This window comes from Branchiostoma belcheri, unplaced genomic scaffold, assembly GCF_001625305.1.
Source record: "Branchiostoma belcheri isolate BF01 breed outbred unplaced genomic scaffold, Haploidv18h27 scaffold217, whole genome shotgun sequence".
Classification (NCBI taxonomy): domain Eukaryota; kingdom Metazoa; phylum Chordata; class Leptocardii; order Amphioxiformes; family Branchiostomatidae; genus Branchiostoma; species Branchiostoma belcheri.
The window spans coordinates 106,933-123,405 of record NW_017803680.1 but is presented as its reverse complement, the minus strand read 5'-3'; the positions used below and the strand labels follow the sequence as shown (position 1 = coordinate 123,405).

At 40.7% G+C, this 16,473-nt stretch overlaps 1 protein-coding gene across 2 annotated transcripts; it reads right to left on the bottom strand.

Moving 5' to 3' along the window:
• Window positions 1-3,685: 3,685 nt before the first annotated feature.
• Window positions 3,686-15,608, bottom strand: LOC109470038. 2 transcript variants are annotated; one of them, XM_019768812.1, is made up of 11 exons: window positions 15,247-15,598; window positions 11,670-11,750; window positions 11,417-11,515; window positions 10,927-11,013; window positions 9,610-9,653; window positions 7,037-7,418; window positions 6,279-6,695; window positions 5,845-5,909; window positions 4,667-4,832; window positions 4,289-4,347; window positions 3,686-3,969 (listed from the first exon to the last, which is right to left on the bottom strand). In XM_019768812.1, exons 2-10 carry the CDS (start codon window positions 11,728-11,730, stop codon window positions 4,292-4,294), a joined length of 1,377 nt encoding a protein of 458 aa, XP_019624371.1. In that variant the 5' UTR covers window positions 11,731-11,750; window positions 15,247-15,598; the 3' UTR covers window positions 3,686-3,969; window positions 4,289-4,291. The 2 variants fall into 2 exon arrangements, with proteins under 2 accessions (XP_019624371.1, XP_019624372.1); XM_019768813.1 differs by lacking the exon at window positions 11,417-11,515 and having other exon boundaries at window positions 15,247-15,608.
• Between the last annotated feature and the right edge of the window lie 865 nt (window positions 15,609-16,473).

Below are 16,473 nucleotides of genomic sequence, written 5' to 3'. Positions count from 1 at the left end.
TGGAGCCTGCAGGCCGCCCCGCCAGCCCCGTGTGGATGTAGCCTGCAGGCCGCCCCGCCAGCCCCGTGTGGATGGAGCCAGCCGCCCCGCCGCCAGCCCCGTGTGGATGGAGCGTGTACCTGCAAATGTCCAGACTTCACACGAGCAAAACTTCCTTCTCTTGACAGTTTTTTATGAATTTACCAGCAACGTGACTCTTTTCAACACATTGTTAGCAATGAATCAGACGCCAACAACTGCGTCGGAGTATTTGTCAATAGTTGGTGATATTTAAACCCTTGTCCTGCGGAGCCCAACAATTGTTGTTCTACACATACAGTACATCTATGTAGAACTCTGTATAGGTACGATTTGGGGGTATTTCTTGTGCTACGCATCACACCGCAGCGAAACGCAACGCATTCTGGGCAAAAAAATGGGGGATCTATGATCTAATTAAGACATGAAATTATTGAAAAATATTGTGCCAGGAATGCCAGCAGGGCAAGGGATATTTATTAAGCCCTATTAGGTAATTGTTAAAAACTTGAAAGTATTTGTTGGCGTATACTTGGTAGCGCGGCGCCACCGCTCGAGAAGAGTAGACTGACAGCCCCCCCCCCCCCAATTAAAAACGGACCGATTGCCCCCCCTCGCCCTAGACGTGCTGCTCGGGCGGCACGGGTGGAGGCCCGTGGTGCGTGCATGCAGGGGGCAGTCTGCGGCGCCTGGCACCTCTTCTCCCGGCGGACACGACCCGGCCGCCACGGTGTTCTCACTACCTGATTCCCTCATACGCTGGCGGTGGGTTGATCTCGCTAGACTTACGTATTGAACTCACCGCATTTGAAGCGACTTTCATAATTAAAAGTAAAATAGAACATTTAGGCGATATTGGAACAGTATCCAAATCCTTTTATATTTCATTTTATGCCGTAATAACCTTACAATTTGGCTTGTTTAAAACTTTTATTAATGTTAAATGGAGTAATTATCCGGAAAATTTAATTTAGAGTTACTCGGGGTCATAGTCTCTCTTGGGGATATTCATAGACCTCGGTCTGCGTGCGTGCGTGTGTGTGTGTGTGTGCGTGCGTGTGTGTGTGTGCACTTAGGTAGATACTGTACGTATGTTTCCTTGTATGTATGTATGTATGTATGTATGTATGTATGTATGTATGTATGTATGTGTATACATGCATGGGTACGTGTGGGGCATTGATCGACGGTTTTGCGTGTCGTAATCAGTAACAGTTACCCCCCAGGGAAAGCCGGAAGGTAGGTCACTTGGGTCAGTTCAAAGTACTCGGTATGTCATGCATGGGATGTCAGCACGAACAATCTACATGTGTCTGTAGTTACATGGCTTTTATGCTTTTATATTCTGTATGTTGTGTTTGGGAGGACAACTTGTAAAGGTGTCAATGCACCTGTTTTGTCCTCCTTTCCACTTGTATATCTTGTGGTAAATTCAAATAAATAAACAAATGGCCAGGACGATAGATAAATGGGGATTGAGCGTATTAACTGTGTGTTTGTTCAACCGAGGGATAAACAAGGTCTACGATATCGGAGAGACAACAGACTAACTTTGTTGCGATAAAAAGTTTTGTTGCTGTTTTAATCTTGAACATGTTGGGAGATTAAAATGATCTGTACTGTATTGGATAATAACTGAAATATAAGGTGACGTCCACAATGGGGGATCTGCACACTTTTTTTTAAAAATTATGTCCTTTAGATATTATATCATGGCTGTCGCTCGATATTCCCTCTTTTTCTTTATCTATTCCTTTCTCTTCCTTTCTCTCTCGTCTGTGTGTGTGTGTATGTGTATATATATGGAAAAAATCTGGATAGTTTTACTGTATCTTCTTGGTTATTTTTACGATAATGTCTTTATTTTCCTTCTAGTACTTCTGCATGCAGTCAAATAACCTAGATAAGAACAAAAAAAAAACAACAACAGAAAAACAGGTATTTGGTCCTCAAACTGCATGTTTATTGCCACCATACTAAATGCAGATACATACTAGTACGTTGCGTTCATTGAAATTCAGTAAATATAATCGAATCCAGTATGTGTCAATTCTCCATGTTTCTCATAATGTCCCTGCCAGCTTTTTCACGTGTTCTAGGGATGGTCTTATAGATCACATTAGAACGTATATTCCATACAAGTTGGTGACAACAATTCATTTCATATTCCATAAATCCATTCACGTGTACTTTAGCAATGTATTCGTGCAGACTATACTGTTATCTTGATTATCGCATTGCAGATATTGCCTTTGCTAATTAAAGTTTACTAGTAGAAATATAGATATATTCCAAGAACAGAGGAGGAGTTACTAAGCATACAGACATATTTCAAGGATAGATGTGGAGTTACTACTATATAGATATTCTGCAAGAAAAGATGAGTTGCAAGAATATTAGATATATTGTAAGAATAGAACAGTAGTTTGTAGTATATAGATATACCACAAGAATAGAGGAGTTCCTAGTATATAGATATACTGAAATAATATAATGGAGGAATTACTAGTATATAGATATACCGCAAGAATAGAGAATTTACTGGTATATACTGATATTACCGCAAGAATAGAGGTGGAGCTACTAGTATTTTGACATAATGTAAAAATAAAGAAGGAGTATACTGTAATTATTCTTGTTTAACATGTGTACTACAGGTTATTGAGAACGTTCTAAAATCACCAAATATATTCCTCTCGTTAATTTTGAATCCAAAACAAAAATAATCTACCTTTTGTTACCTCAAGTAGGTCTACCTAATTGGCTAATTTTAAGCTCGTAGCAGTGTAGCAATCATACCAGATTGTTATGTAAAAGTTTGATTTTTAGAAGTACTATGGAGGAAGTGAAAAATAAGGTTATTAATAGAGAACGATTTTTCCATACAAAATGGAATGAAGTTGAAACTGTATTATGGACTATTTTGACCGTATTTGAACATTTAATATTTTCGAGTTACGTCTTTTTGATGTGATGTATGTAGAATTTCGAGATTAAATCCTTGTCCGCAATCTTTTCCCCACCACGTCAAACATAGATTTTTACTTTTGCCAAATAGGTTTCACTTCCTACATGTACTACTCTGCAGTTTTCTTATTAGGACCATTTTCTCTCTAAACCTACTATAAGTTTTTTTTTGTGGTATTGACAGCAGATCACTGCCCCTCTCTATCCTTTCATTCCTTCAGTTTGTTCTGTCTTGTGGGAGAGTTTTGTGTTATGCTGGCCTAAGACAAGTTAGGATTGCATGTCAAATGGCGTGTCAAATAAGATGCCAGCTTTCCATTGGCTGTTGAAATGAAAGTCACATCAACAATATAGTCTGTAATTGTTATTATATTGACCACAATTTACCTAACCTTCTGCACATTTTCATTTAAGAGATTTTAGTGATTTGATATTTTTGAAATAGTTTGTAATTTCTTTAGCATTGCACCACGAAACTCACATGTTAAGACCTGTGCTCTTCCTAGATGACGTCTTTAGTCCGGGACCTTCACTACGAATCAAAACCAACGTTTCCTTTTGTTTGAAAAAAGAACGTCCCTTTCAACCTCACTGTTGTCAACACCGCTAATTTATAATATCTGCTTATGAGCATACATTGTCTGTGTTGTAACATCGCACCTCGGCATAGTCATGAAATAGATTATAGAGATTTAGAATAAGATGCACAGCTGGCACCAAAGGAACAGCCTCTAATTTAGGAGATCAGAAAAGAAGACCATAATTCATAAGGGAGGAAAGAAAGAAGATCTCGACTGCTAAAAGAAAAATAGATTGGACATGAGCAAAAGAGTTTCAGATAGATTCCATATCTAAAATTCCGTAAAAGAGGTACAGACTAGATAGTTTCCAGTAAAGAATAAGCTAAGAACGTGTGAAAAGAAAGGGACGCCGAGTTGACTTCCATGTCCATCAGTTTCTTGACCAGATCTTCACAACTCCAGCCTACAGTATGGAGAAGAAACAACAACAGTGGTCTAAGAATGGATCATCCAAGAACAAACCAAAACTTTAATGAACTACTCTGCCGCGGCTCTTGACATGGCATTGCAGTCTGCTGTAGCTTACTGACGACATGTGCTTCAAGAAGTCATAAGCTTGATTCAAAACTTGTACACTAAATACATTGCGTTAGATATTGGACATTTCCAAATCTACTTGAAAATCATGAACATTACATAACTGTGTATCATCAACAGGCAATGCTTGAAACAACTACTACATGCAGTAGTATTTAAGCGTGCTTCTACCGATCCCCACTCACCAGTTATTCCTTGTAGTCCTCCATCCCATTCTCCATGGTTTTCTCCGGGAACTCCCGTGCTGGAAAACAAAAGACATACGATATACTTTAACTTTGAAAAAACCTGCAAGGAAGGTTTCAAATAAGTCTATGAACCATAAACTAATAATATTATAACTTAATTTCTTCTTGTAATTACGTAACACCATAACCTGTGCTTAACAGAAACAGACATATTTGGTAGTAGAAGTTTGAAGGGGCTCTGATATTTTCCTATCCACTACTTTCTGTAATAGTTTGTAGAATCACAGTTAAACCTCATAGAAGGCTCTGATGACATTTGCTGATCCACATATGTTTTGGTAATAGTTTAAAGAATCGTTCGAAATCTTGAATTACCGGTTTCCTCGGTCTCTTCAGTCTCCTCGCAGGTCCACATCCCTTCTTCGCCCTTGATGGGTTTCTTTTCACCATCATCCCCACACTCCACCTTGTAGCAGAACTCTTCGCCGGCGTCACAGTTGCAGTTGTGTTCCTCCTCATCACCCACCCAGCTTTGCCCCTCCTGTAGGTAAGCATCAATATCATGGACAGGAATTGAGTTCAGGAGCTGGCAACAGCTGATTTGTGTAAATATGACAACATTGCACAGCCATGAATTAAATCCAGGAGACAGTACTTAAGGATGAGAGAGAGAGAGAGAGAGAGAGAGAGAGAAGAGTGGTGAGAGAGAGAAGAGAGAGAAGAGAGTGAGAGAAGAGAGTGAGAGAGAGAGAGAGAGAGAGAGAAGAGTGAGAAAGAGAAGAGAGTGGTGAGAGAGAAGACAGAGAGAAGAGAGTGGTGAGAGAGAGAGAAGAGAGAGAGTGTGAGAGAGAGAAGAGAGTGAGAGAGAGAAGAGAGTGGTGAGAGAGAGAAGAGAGAGAAGAGAGTGAGAGAAGAGAGAGAGAGAGAGAAGAGTGAGAGAGAGAAGAGAGTGGTGAGAGAGAGAGAGAAGAGAGTGAGAGAGAGGAGAGAGAAGAGAGTGAGAGAGAGATAAAAGTGAGAGAGAGAAGAGAGAGAGAGAGAAACCAACTGGTATTTTGAACTTTAAGCTACCATGCATGTCCTACGTCATAAACCAGTATGAATTTAAATGTGTCCATACTGATGTATCCAACATGACTTTATTTAACGATACCTAAGCTGTGCCAAGTTTACTGCCAAGTATTACAACATCCATTTGTCACTGAAACAAAATCCATTTGTCACTGAAAAAACATCCATTTGTCACTCAATGCAAAAACATTTTCAATCATTGTACAAATTGTTTTGCTAACATATAAAAGGAATGAAATACTATATTTAATCAAAATAATTATATTATAAAAGAAAAGGCAGAATGATAAATCAGATCCTTGTCTTGTCACCCATATAGGCCTCTTCATATTTATCCATCATCTAAGCTCCAGATGGCAACAGACAAATTTGACCATTTTCTGCATGTTGACCACTGCCAGAAGACTACAAGAGTTCTTGTTTTTTTTTTCTCTCCAAAATCAGCTCATGTCGTCTATGAAAATTACTTGCTGTGGCCTAACCTCATGTTCTCCGCAGCCCTTTTCCTCGGTCTCCCGCACTTCAGATGTCCTCTTTGTCACCGTACCTAGAAAAAAAATACGTTTTAATGTTTGACGTTTGTCTGTCAGTCAGTGTTTATCTCTTTCTCTCTCTCTCTCTCTCTCTCTCTCTCTCGCCTCTTTTCGACTTTCGAAAGAGTCGAAATGATTTTCATTAAAGTAGCAGAACTTGACAGGAAGGGGTTAACTTATGCATTCCCTTAAAGATATTGCATGTTTTGATCACATCGAGTTCCACCAATCGCTGACCCCTGCAGCTGTTAGAACAGATCTTCCAACTTCCACCACCCCCCACCCCCAGCTTGTAGAGTATCCAGCATAGAAGTTTATTACTTGAAAGAGTCATAATGACAAAAAAAAAAAAAAAAACTGAAAAGAAAGTTTGCTTAACATACCGGCGTAGACTTCGACTTCGCAGACTGTCAGGATACGGCCATAGCCGGGCAGTCGGATCCCCACATATCGCCCTCTCATTCCGTTACAGTTGATGGCATCCTTGTCCTTACCAGCGGGGATGGTGTGATGCCCGCCGCAGCGAGGGTTCTGGACTACGCGCGCATTGTTTCCAATGTGGACGGCGAAGGGGTTGAGTCGCTCTCGGCAACAGTCCGCGCGGTTCATGATGACCACCCACTGGACTCTGACCGACCTGCCGAGGTCCACTTGCAGCCAAGGGTCCGCCTCCGCTGGAGTGTGGGTGCAGCACTGGCTACCCCAGTACGGGTCCCTGCATCCGTCAGTCGCTCGGGAGGCAAACCCGTTAAGTTCGACATTCGACTGGGACGTTGGTTTTCCCAGCGCTAGGTTTGGAGCTGAGAGTAAAACAGGATAATATTAAAGAAAAAAAAAACAATTGCGGAGCTATCGCTTATTTCTTTGGAAGCTTTGTCCTTGCTGAAAGAAACTCTCCCATGGGGGCCACCTGCTACAAAGTAGAATAATTTGTTCTGCACAGCATTCAAGTGGCCCTTGAAGTACATGTATGTTCACAATCTTTTAAAGTACTACACAGCAAAGTTGGACGAGACACAATATGATCATACATGGCATGGTCACCTTCTTCTGATTCCAGGCCCACGGTTCGCATAATATGTAGTTGCTTCTCACGCACAAGAGGCGGGCCTGGCATGGATATAGTATGTACGGTACTTACATGCATATACCTCCACCTCGCACAGCGTCAGGATTCGCCTCCTCCCCGGCAGCCTGATGCCCACGTACCTGCCCCCCAACCCGCCGCAGTTGACAACCTTCTCGGTCTCAGTCGGAGGGAAGTGGTGATGCCCGCCACACCTCCGGTTTCTGGCCACGTCAGTGCTGGACCCGACGTGGACGTCGAATGGTGTGATCCTTTCACTGCAGTCACGGCGGTTGACGATGGTGACGTGGTCGACAGTGACATGACGTCCCAAATCGACGTACCACCATGGGTCTTTTTCTTCGTTCGTGTGTGTGCAGGAATTGTGACCCCAGTGAGGACTCCTGTTACCGTCCACAGCTCGAGCCGACACGCCTCCATGCCCTGTGCTCGACTGCACGATGGTCCCGTTGCTATGTTAAAATCCTCGTTGCTAAGCAAATAGGCCCCGCCCACAACCCGGTGTGTCGTGAGCAGCGGCAGTGTTCAGATAAACAACACAACTTTTGCCCAATATAACGCACGATGCGATTATGAAGTTAGAAAAAGAATCACGCACACACAAAAAAAATTAGTTCGCTCCCGAAATATGTATAAAATAAGAAATGACAACGTAGAATGCAATTCAAATTTCCCGCCGACTGTATGTGCGTACATAAGGTCATTTTGGGTCATTGAACTTTAACCTACCGCTACATTTCGCTAATTTACGCATCAAACATATGTTTTATCCATACTGTAAACTTTAGGACCTTTAAATTCCATTTCTCTTGTAGAATTTTTGTTGTCTGTGAGTTTTAAACTTATTTCGTCGATTTTCTAGTATGTTTTCTCCCATAATTCCATAACGGCGCAAGAGAATCACGTCATTTTTTTTCAAGATGGCGGCCAGATGTTTACTTTTTCGATTGGTGTATTTTTTATAGGATTCTACCGATAGGATCGGGAGATATTGCTCAAAATACATTTTCTGCGTTTTAGTTCAAAATTCACGTGGAACAGAGGGTTTGTTTTAGAGTTATAATGAGGACGTCGGTGGAGATCAGAGCGGTTCGTTCTCACCTTCCTCCCGGGAAGGCCAGTGAAATGGAAATTTCGACCAGCGTGGCCCTATTGTTCTCCTCCCGGGCGCGAGTTTTAAAGACAACAGTGCGTTGGCTCGATGCAAATCAACCGCGATACTGTCCCTTTGAGAAGATTTTCTTTGACAGTTCAAGGAATTTTTCCAGTCGTATATATCGTATTTATCAGGGAAAGTTCATATTCCCCCAAATGGACGCCTATCATTGTACCGTGAAAAAGAGAAGTCAAAACTACGTCGCGGTAGCGAACGAGAATAAAATTTACTTCCCAACCGTATGTTTTTTTAAGCCTCTTGGCTTATTTGGGCGACATCATATGGTAAATCTAAAACTATCCCCATCCGTTCCGTCGTGCAACCGTGTCGAAGTCGTCGGTTGGAACCTGAAGCTCCATGGTTTGAAGAAATAATTTGGACAAAAATCACAAAAGCTTTGTGTCGGCACGCGCGAGTAACTGAAACCATGGAGGTTTTTTTTTCTACCTCCATGCTGAAACATAGCATCGACAGTGATCGACAAAAAGGGTTGCTAGAGATAGAACGCTGAACATTGCCTTGAATGTGTTATTTGGGATTTGAAATGCAGGTAGGTGGATAACCTCCTTAGCTACACGAATTAAAAAAAGGGGCTGTAGGTTTATAAACGGTGACACAAAATGGCGTCGGTTTGTAAACAAAGGAAAAAGGAGGGAACCGGTCTAATCCAGATATGTTGTGAAAAAACTCTAGCTTCAGCCGACTTTCTTCTACAAAGATTTACTATCATACTTCTACTATTTCTAAAACCTTCTTAGTACGGTTATGTTTTTAGTACGGTCTATCATTTGACTCCAGAACGTTACGATGTATTCCCCGTATTAGACGAAGTACTCGGCACGCCGGCCAAACAATCATGGCTTCTGTGCTGTTTCCGCGCCGTAAACCTCGTTTAGTAACAGGTACAACAAGAATACATGTATAAGAATGTATCTGAATCGTATGTAGTGTGTTTTTGTGTTTTTGGTAGATGTTCTTGATTAATCACTCGAGTCTGGAATTTTTTAGACATATTCTAGATGTTCTGTCATGCAGCCGATGCCGGCGCGTTCCGTGCCGTCTGAAGTATGCAGTAGCGCGATCAAGGCCGATTAGACCCGGGGAACTTTAATATCTGTGGATTTTTTTTAGTGTGTTGAATTACGAAATAAGACAAATTGTAGCACAGTTGCGAATTATTGTTGGTGGCATAAGGAAATTAAACATGGCTTGAATGTGTGTTGGGGCATTGTTAATTGTGTGAATAAAAGAACAATAGGGGCGGGGAAAGGCGCGCATATGAAAGGACAAGATCGCGGGGAAAAAACAGCGACTCGAAGTATCACCAAAACTTGCCAAGGCCCCGCCCGCTAAAGCGTGAACCAATCAGCTATTGTTGCCAATAGTGAAATGACTGATTGACACCGATTTCTCATTAATATTAATGATTTCCAAGTGAGGATTTTTGATGGCCTTTTTGACCATCGTGCTGATACGTAGATCTTCCTAATGCTACGTTTGGGTCACGGAAGTTAACTGTAGCGGAAAAGACATAACAAGGGATCAAATTTCCTTTTCCTGTACACCATAGACATAATCAATAGAAATAAGGTAGAAAACATATGCATCGAAAGGAAAATAACCCTCAATGTCGTCATCAGACTCCAATGTTCTACCCTTCTTTGAGATTTTGCTTCCAAAGTTAAATACACTTCACTATCTTCATGTGTTCGATACGTGTGTACATGTATGTGCCAGTATATAATGTACTACAGAAGTACTTCCATGTATACTGACGCCTAAACTAATGGCTTTTGATGTGATATAATGAATACAAGCTTTATCATATACCCGTTTCATTCTGATGTTTCAGTGTTGTCGAAATTAGTCGATGAAGGTTAGACATCCAGGTAATAAGATACGCTAAGAAGCAGTTACTCAAGCAACTGGATATGATTTTGGAAACGGTTAGGCGTTTCAACTAGTATTCACTAGCTTTCGTAAGTGACTGAAAGACCAGAGGAGAAATGCAGGTTTATAAACACAAACTGTTGATTGATATGCAAATAAGTTGAAGACAATTTTTTGGAAGTGCAAAAAGAAATTGTCTTCAACTTCTAGTTTGTGCTTACAAACCCGCATTTCTCCTCTGGTCTCTCAGTCACTGACGAAAGCTAGCTGAATCGTCTGACCGTTTCCAAAATCATATCCAGTTACTTGAGTAACTGCTTTTTGGCGTAAAAAATTCATTGTTTTAATATACCTTATTAAAGTCTATACATTTTTGGTAAATTCCTATGACAATTAAGCTGTCATGTTTCGGCAATCATTAACGGAGGTGTTTCCCTAAAAATATAAGGAAGTTTGCCTGAAAAAACTAACCATCGATTTTTCAACCCTAAAAATCACCATTTTGTACATTTTAATCTGAATGAGCCTAATAGAACAGACCGCCTCCATAGTTAGAATGAGTCATCTATTACCTAATAGTATGTTAATGTATCTGAATCGTTACCGACATTGTTAATTGTTTCTAATTAACTGTTATGAGGGCTAGCCCTTTTAAATAGCCTCCGGATAGTTGGGCAGTCCTGGCTTTGTATTTGTTTATACAGTTTTATAAATCAAATTAAATCAAGCACAAATACATCATTCTGTCTCTCTTTCTCTGGGAGAAAAAGACTGTGTGTGTCTGTGGTTGCATTGTTTGCATGGCAGGCATTTTAGAACCTATACTTAAAGAAAACCTAACAAGGCTTTACGAAACCAAAAGTCATAATATGTTAATAATCATAAAATTCATGCTTACCAGGTGACCACGTCCTTTTGCCGAAAAGTCCCGCCATGTGATCATCAATACTGTTGTTGCCGGCCATCACTTCTTTCTTAACCAAATCTGTGTCCACAAAATGAAATACTATGTACAATTGTATGCAATTGTAAACATGTAAGGCAAACAACGAAACGATTAAGTTAAATAGCAAGCTCTACTAAAGTACACAAATTATGACACAGTTTGTTTCCTCTTTAACATAAGAGCTAGTCAAGCAAAAAAGAAAGGTTCGATAAAAATATCTTCCATTTCTGTCTATAAAATCACCTTTTTCGGTTTAAAACTGATAGACAGCAATTGTGACTTTCTCCTTTTTTCTTATTATATGTATATATATTTGTTAAGTTTGGCATCAGTTGCTTTCATGATATGAGATTATAGTACAATTGTACAAGCTGATTTCTAGAGATAATACATGAGAATGCAATATTGGTATCGAACCCACTGAAGGCAAACGTCCCTCTACCTTCCAGCTCTTTAAGTAACATCTCCGCTTCCTCAATATCAGGTGAGGCATCTTTATTCAGTTGTTGTTCCTCTTCCGGCTGTTGTGCCATGCTCTTGGCTTGTGGTAAAAGTTGAGAGATAAATTTAGTCCGATCCATCATTTGACTTCCATCCGAAAACTACACATTTCACGTTTTTATAATGTTAAAATGTTAGATCCAAACGGAAACCCTGTCTTTCATTGTTTCCGTTGATATTATGGAAATGTTTACCTGGATACACGGCTCCAGCCAGGAGTGCCAGAGCCAGGACAAACTCAAAGTGACGGGTCATCTTTGTCCTGTCCAGCGACTCTGTATTTAAGACAAAAATTCAGCGGGTCACTTGTAAGTTATGTCTTTGTATTCGTAGTGGTACTTCACACAAAATTAATGTATATAATATAATTATATACAGTGTTTAATTTTGTGTGCAGTATCGCTACGAATGCAGTGCAGTATCTCTCGCTTTCTCTCTGTACACACACACACACACACACACACACACACACACACACACACACACACACACACACACACACACACACATATATATATAATGGTAGATCGAAGGTTGTATAATGTACAAAAGTGCAACAAAATGTGACAAAAGACAATGAAGTTCGTATGCCGATATGGTTTGTACTAAACCTGAAGTAATAGACATGTTGCAAAGTTTGTGTCGGACTTTCTACAGTATCAGCAGCCGACATGCTCATCTCTAGCAATTTTTATTCTTTATTGAACAAAAACAATATATAAATCAATCAAATCAAGGACAAGTACATGTATTTGAACAGTCTCACTTGACATTTAACATGAAACTGAACCAATATCTTATTTAAAGAAAATAGATAAGAATTAAATGCACGCCGTCCCCCTCCCCATGTAGCAATATGTTAATATCACACAAAAAGTACTGACGAATAACAACTAAAACCTTTGGTGTCTCTGAAGAAACGGGACAGTTCGTATTAATCTAAATCACAAGTGGGCTCAGTAATGGTCTGATGAAGGTTACCAGTAACTGCTAAGTACAGTTCAGCACCGGTTGGTTAACTGGTGCCACCATTCTTAATTTTTGCGTAAGGCCATGTTGATTTGATTATATGGATGACATCCGCGCGCGCATGAATTTTCGGCCGTTTCCAAAAGAAAAAAAAGGTTTCAGCCATACTGTTAATCGTACAAAACAGTTGCAAAATGAGCAAAAATATACCATAAGTTACAAAAAATTAATAAGAACTATACCAATGTCGTATAATGCCAAAATCAAACGAAAAAAGACGAAATTGTAAAGAAATGAACTTGAAGACTAGATTTTTCGCCAAACCATATTCTGTGCCATTTGCTCAACCCTCATGACCACGTAGATTTCATAATGAAAAGAACCTTTTTTTTTTTTGCAAAACTTTTTTTTTATTCGCACGCGCGCATCAGTTTTGGCGCTCCCGGAGGATGTCATCCATATAATCAAATCAACATGGCCTAATAATAAATGTCACCAATTATGACAAAGGCATCAGGGCGCAAAGAATGTGCCATGATGACAGGGCCAGGGCTAGAAAGTCATTAATTATGCAAACATCCTGTCAAGATGGCTGGTAGTAAAATTTTGAAATGGCTAATCTCCTCAACCTTGGTGCCAGCCACAATGCTATCAACATTTGCGTGCATAAACCCTTAAGAATGCCTGGATCTTTCGAATGCGTGGATCTTGGTCAGTTTTAGATAGCAGATCGAACCTTCCCTAACGTTAATGTAAGATTTGTAGCATGGGTTGGGAGGTTAAGCGCAAATACATAATAAATCATGACTTGCTTAAGTTTGGTTACGGAACACAAATATAAGCACAAACAATTACAACATAAAGCTCTTAACTAACAGTTGAATTGCTAAACACCTCTGCAGCAAGCCGACTAGGTGATGACATCGAAGTCAATCATCACCATCTCAAACTTGACTTTCAAAATAATAATAAATGCAATATGTTGTTCCTACATACGTACATTGGACATGAATCGGTCTAAAGCCTGGTTTACACACAAAAAATAGCGTTTTTGGAAACGTTTTCGAAAACGCTTCTATCCCCCGTGTAAACAGGAATTTTAAAGTGTTCTAAAACGCTTTTCTTGCGAAGTGTTTCAAAACAACTTCAAAGTGCGTTTGAAACAGCTCTATGAAAGCGGCGTTTTGGGTGTAAACAGGATTGCGTTTTCGAAAATGTTTCGCTGGGTGAGGTAGGTCAGATTGAGCGGTCGACACCCTGCGTTTGGACTAGAACCAGGCCGCCCAAAACGGTCGCCCGTTGAAAAGGACGGTATTGTTGCCTGCGACGCCGGACGCGCCTTCGGCGCCTTGCCTGACGCATCATGTTGGATTGGACTCGAGTCAGATAGAAGAAAAGCAGGATCTGTTGGAGTAAGGTGACTAGAATGGCCTCCTTCCCCGCCATTTCTCCACAAACACAATACAACTTTTGAAAAAGGTCTGTCTTGTGACTGGAATAATCCTATCCACAATCGGCTTTCTTCGGGTGCCGCTACTTTTTCCGGAAATATCAGTTACGGCGTTCCATATTGCATCACCCAGTCACGTGACTGAGCATTCGGGTTACATAAGGTCATTACAGCGTTTTGGAAAACGATTTGCGCTGGTGTGTGTAAACAGCACTCAAAACACCACCGCGCGGGCGGTGGCAGAGGAAGATGTTTTGTGACACTTCAGGGGGGGGAGATGATACTATCCCATCATCCTTTGCAATACACATTCCACAACACGTGTCCCAGATGGCTGACTGTCAGCACCAGGCATATAGTCTTGTCATGTTTCCTTTAAAAGTGCAGCAATGGCAACAATTTGACCAGTAATTTTTGGTTCTTTGAATTATCAAAGGACTCAAGTAGTGTATGAGGCTATCTGACTTTTGTAACTTATGTACAACTTCTTACATTGTGTCATAAACATTTATGCAAACATTTGCTTCAAAAATGGTGCTCAAACTTCACCAAACTAAAGTGCTTTTCTACAAACTCGATTGATTGGTGATATTATACATCTTGTGCATCAGAAAACCCCAAATGCACCAAAAAGCACCCATGGGAAACGGAAAAAATTGCATTTGTTGATGATTCTCCCCCACTAGTGACACTTTAAGTGTTTTTTGTGTAAACCAGGCAAAGCGAACTCGAAAACGAAAAAGAAAAACGAAAACTCCTAGCGGTGAATCACTCGGCTCATGTGTCGATGAAGAACGCAGCCAGCTGTGAGATTTAAAGATTGCGAGGTGACCTTACAAACGCCAACAGATACATTCGTGGAAATGTTTCGATTGAAAACGGATTCACGGACTAAAACAAAGTGTAAGGATTAGCCAAAATTTTCGAGCGTGGCGGAGCGAAAATCCGGATGGTACCCAGACTAGTTAGCCAGTCGATTTCAGGCGCAGTGACAATCTCGGTGTGGGGCGTTATAGGTGGCGAAACCCTTTCTCCAAAAAAATTAACGCCCCCACCCCATAAGTCAGCGAATGAGGCTAGGTGCTACCTTGTTCGGCAGCCAGGAGCGACGCCATTTCCCAGTAAATTGTTTCCAAAGGAAAGATGGACTTGTTTTGTCTTGCTTACACATGTAAATGCCTAGAGAGTAGGGAGTTCACTCCTCACATGATTGAGGTTTAGAACTTGACCTGCAAAAAACTTTCTAAATCAAAATCCTAAGAGCTATGCTAAATTATTGTTAATATCATTGTTTTTTTTTTACAAATTACAACCAAACTGTACAATGTAACATGACGGTCTCCGTATCTCACCTTGCAGTTTGTTGGTCAAGATGAAGGCTCTGCCTCTAAAGTGTCCGTCGGTGGCGTGAAGACGGTGTCTTGATCTGGAGCCACGAGTCGTCTTCTCCTCGCAATCTGCCGGCGTGGCTAAAGTCAAACGCTTTTATAGCTTCTAAGTCAAGCCGCTACATGTCCATCGTGACCACATCCATCCTGTTTTCTTGGAAGAACTTGAAAGAAATCTGCCCTGTCGTACTAATATGTAGACGTGCCGTGTTCGCGTGAAGTTGGCATGCGCAGAAGTAGTCACCTGTTCTGTGAAGAAAGGAAGTGTAACGAGAAGGAAATATGTTTAGCTGACTCCGTGAAGACGGTCAGCACACGAGCTGATAATCAACACTTTTTTTGTTAGCACCACACTTTTTGATTAGAAGCACGCTTGTCTGTCTTTTGGGTGGGTGGATAATTGATTCACCAGTGTCACCCTTCCTGCCTCTGTACCTAAGGGACTAGAGGAATGCAACACAAACAGACCAGCTTTCACAAAGACAAATGCTGATAAGACTTGTCAAGGAAACAGTTGTGAAAAACAGGACTACGGTGGAAGCCGCTTATTTGAAAAGCTAATTTGTCAGCGCATTTTTTTTTCAATTGCCCGGCCTTTCCGATTAAGAGACTCTGAGGCTCAAACTCTCGGACTTCATTGAAAGTATGGGGCTGGGGGGGAGGACAGGGCATCGAACACAAATAACGACACAAAGAATACAGACACGAGTCATATTTACGCATTAAATACAGTGAACTTTATTAAGATCGGTAAATTTGCTTGTAGTTTTTTTTTCGTTTACGTATTTTTTTCCAAGACTGGAAGAACACGTTAGCCAATATACGTTAGCTATCATGTGCTCTCGGCAGGCTCAACTGGAACGAATAAACAATGCTACGTTTGCTACGTACAAAACAAGCCACGAATACATGCACAATCATCAGCCTGTTCTTTTACATCACGAAAGTAGCAAAAAATAAAGTTTGATCAACGGAAAACTTCAATCAAGTAGCGTACTGACATAAATTATGCACATGATCGTCATGAAAGTCGTCGATAACACAAAGGATCACACTTTGTTGTTGCCTTCATAAATGTCAGAAACTCCGGCACGAAAATTATCGTAACTAATGCAACAATGAACTTTTTAGCTTACGATGTCCGGTAGATTACATAGAAATTTGCAACAGTTGACGGGGTCTTTCGCATTG

What these genes read in the sequence shown, in the direction of transcription:
- LOC109470038 (XM_019768812.1), bottom strand. Translation starts at nt 11,730, where the DNA reads ATGACCCGTCACTTTGAGTTTGTCCTGGCTCTGGCACTCCTGGCTGGA. An exon ending in CGAGGTGGAGGTATATGCAT is followed by an intron (nt 6,696 to 7,036) that starts GTAAGTACCGTA and finishes TTTTACTCTCAG; the next exon opens with CTCCAAACCTAGCGCTGGGA. An exon ending in AGGGCTGCGGAGAACATGAG is followed by an intron (nt 4,833 to 5,844) that starts GTTAGGCCACAG and finishes GCTTACCTACAG; the next exon opens with GAGGGGCAAAGCTGGGTGGG.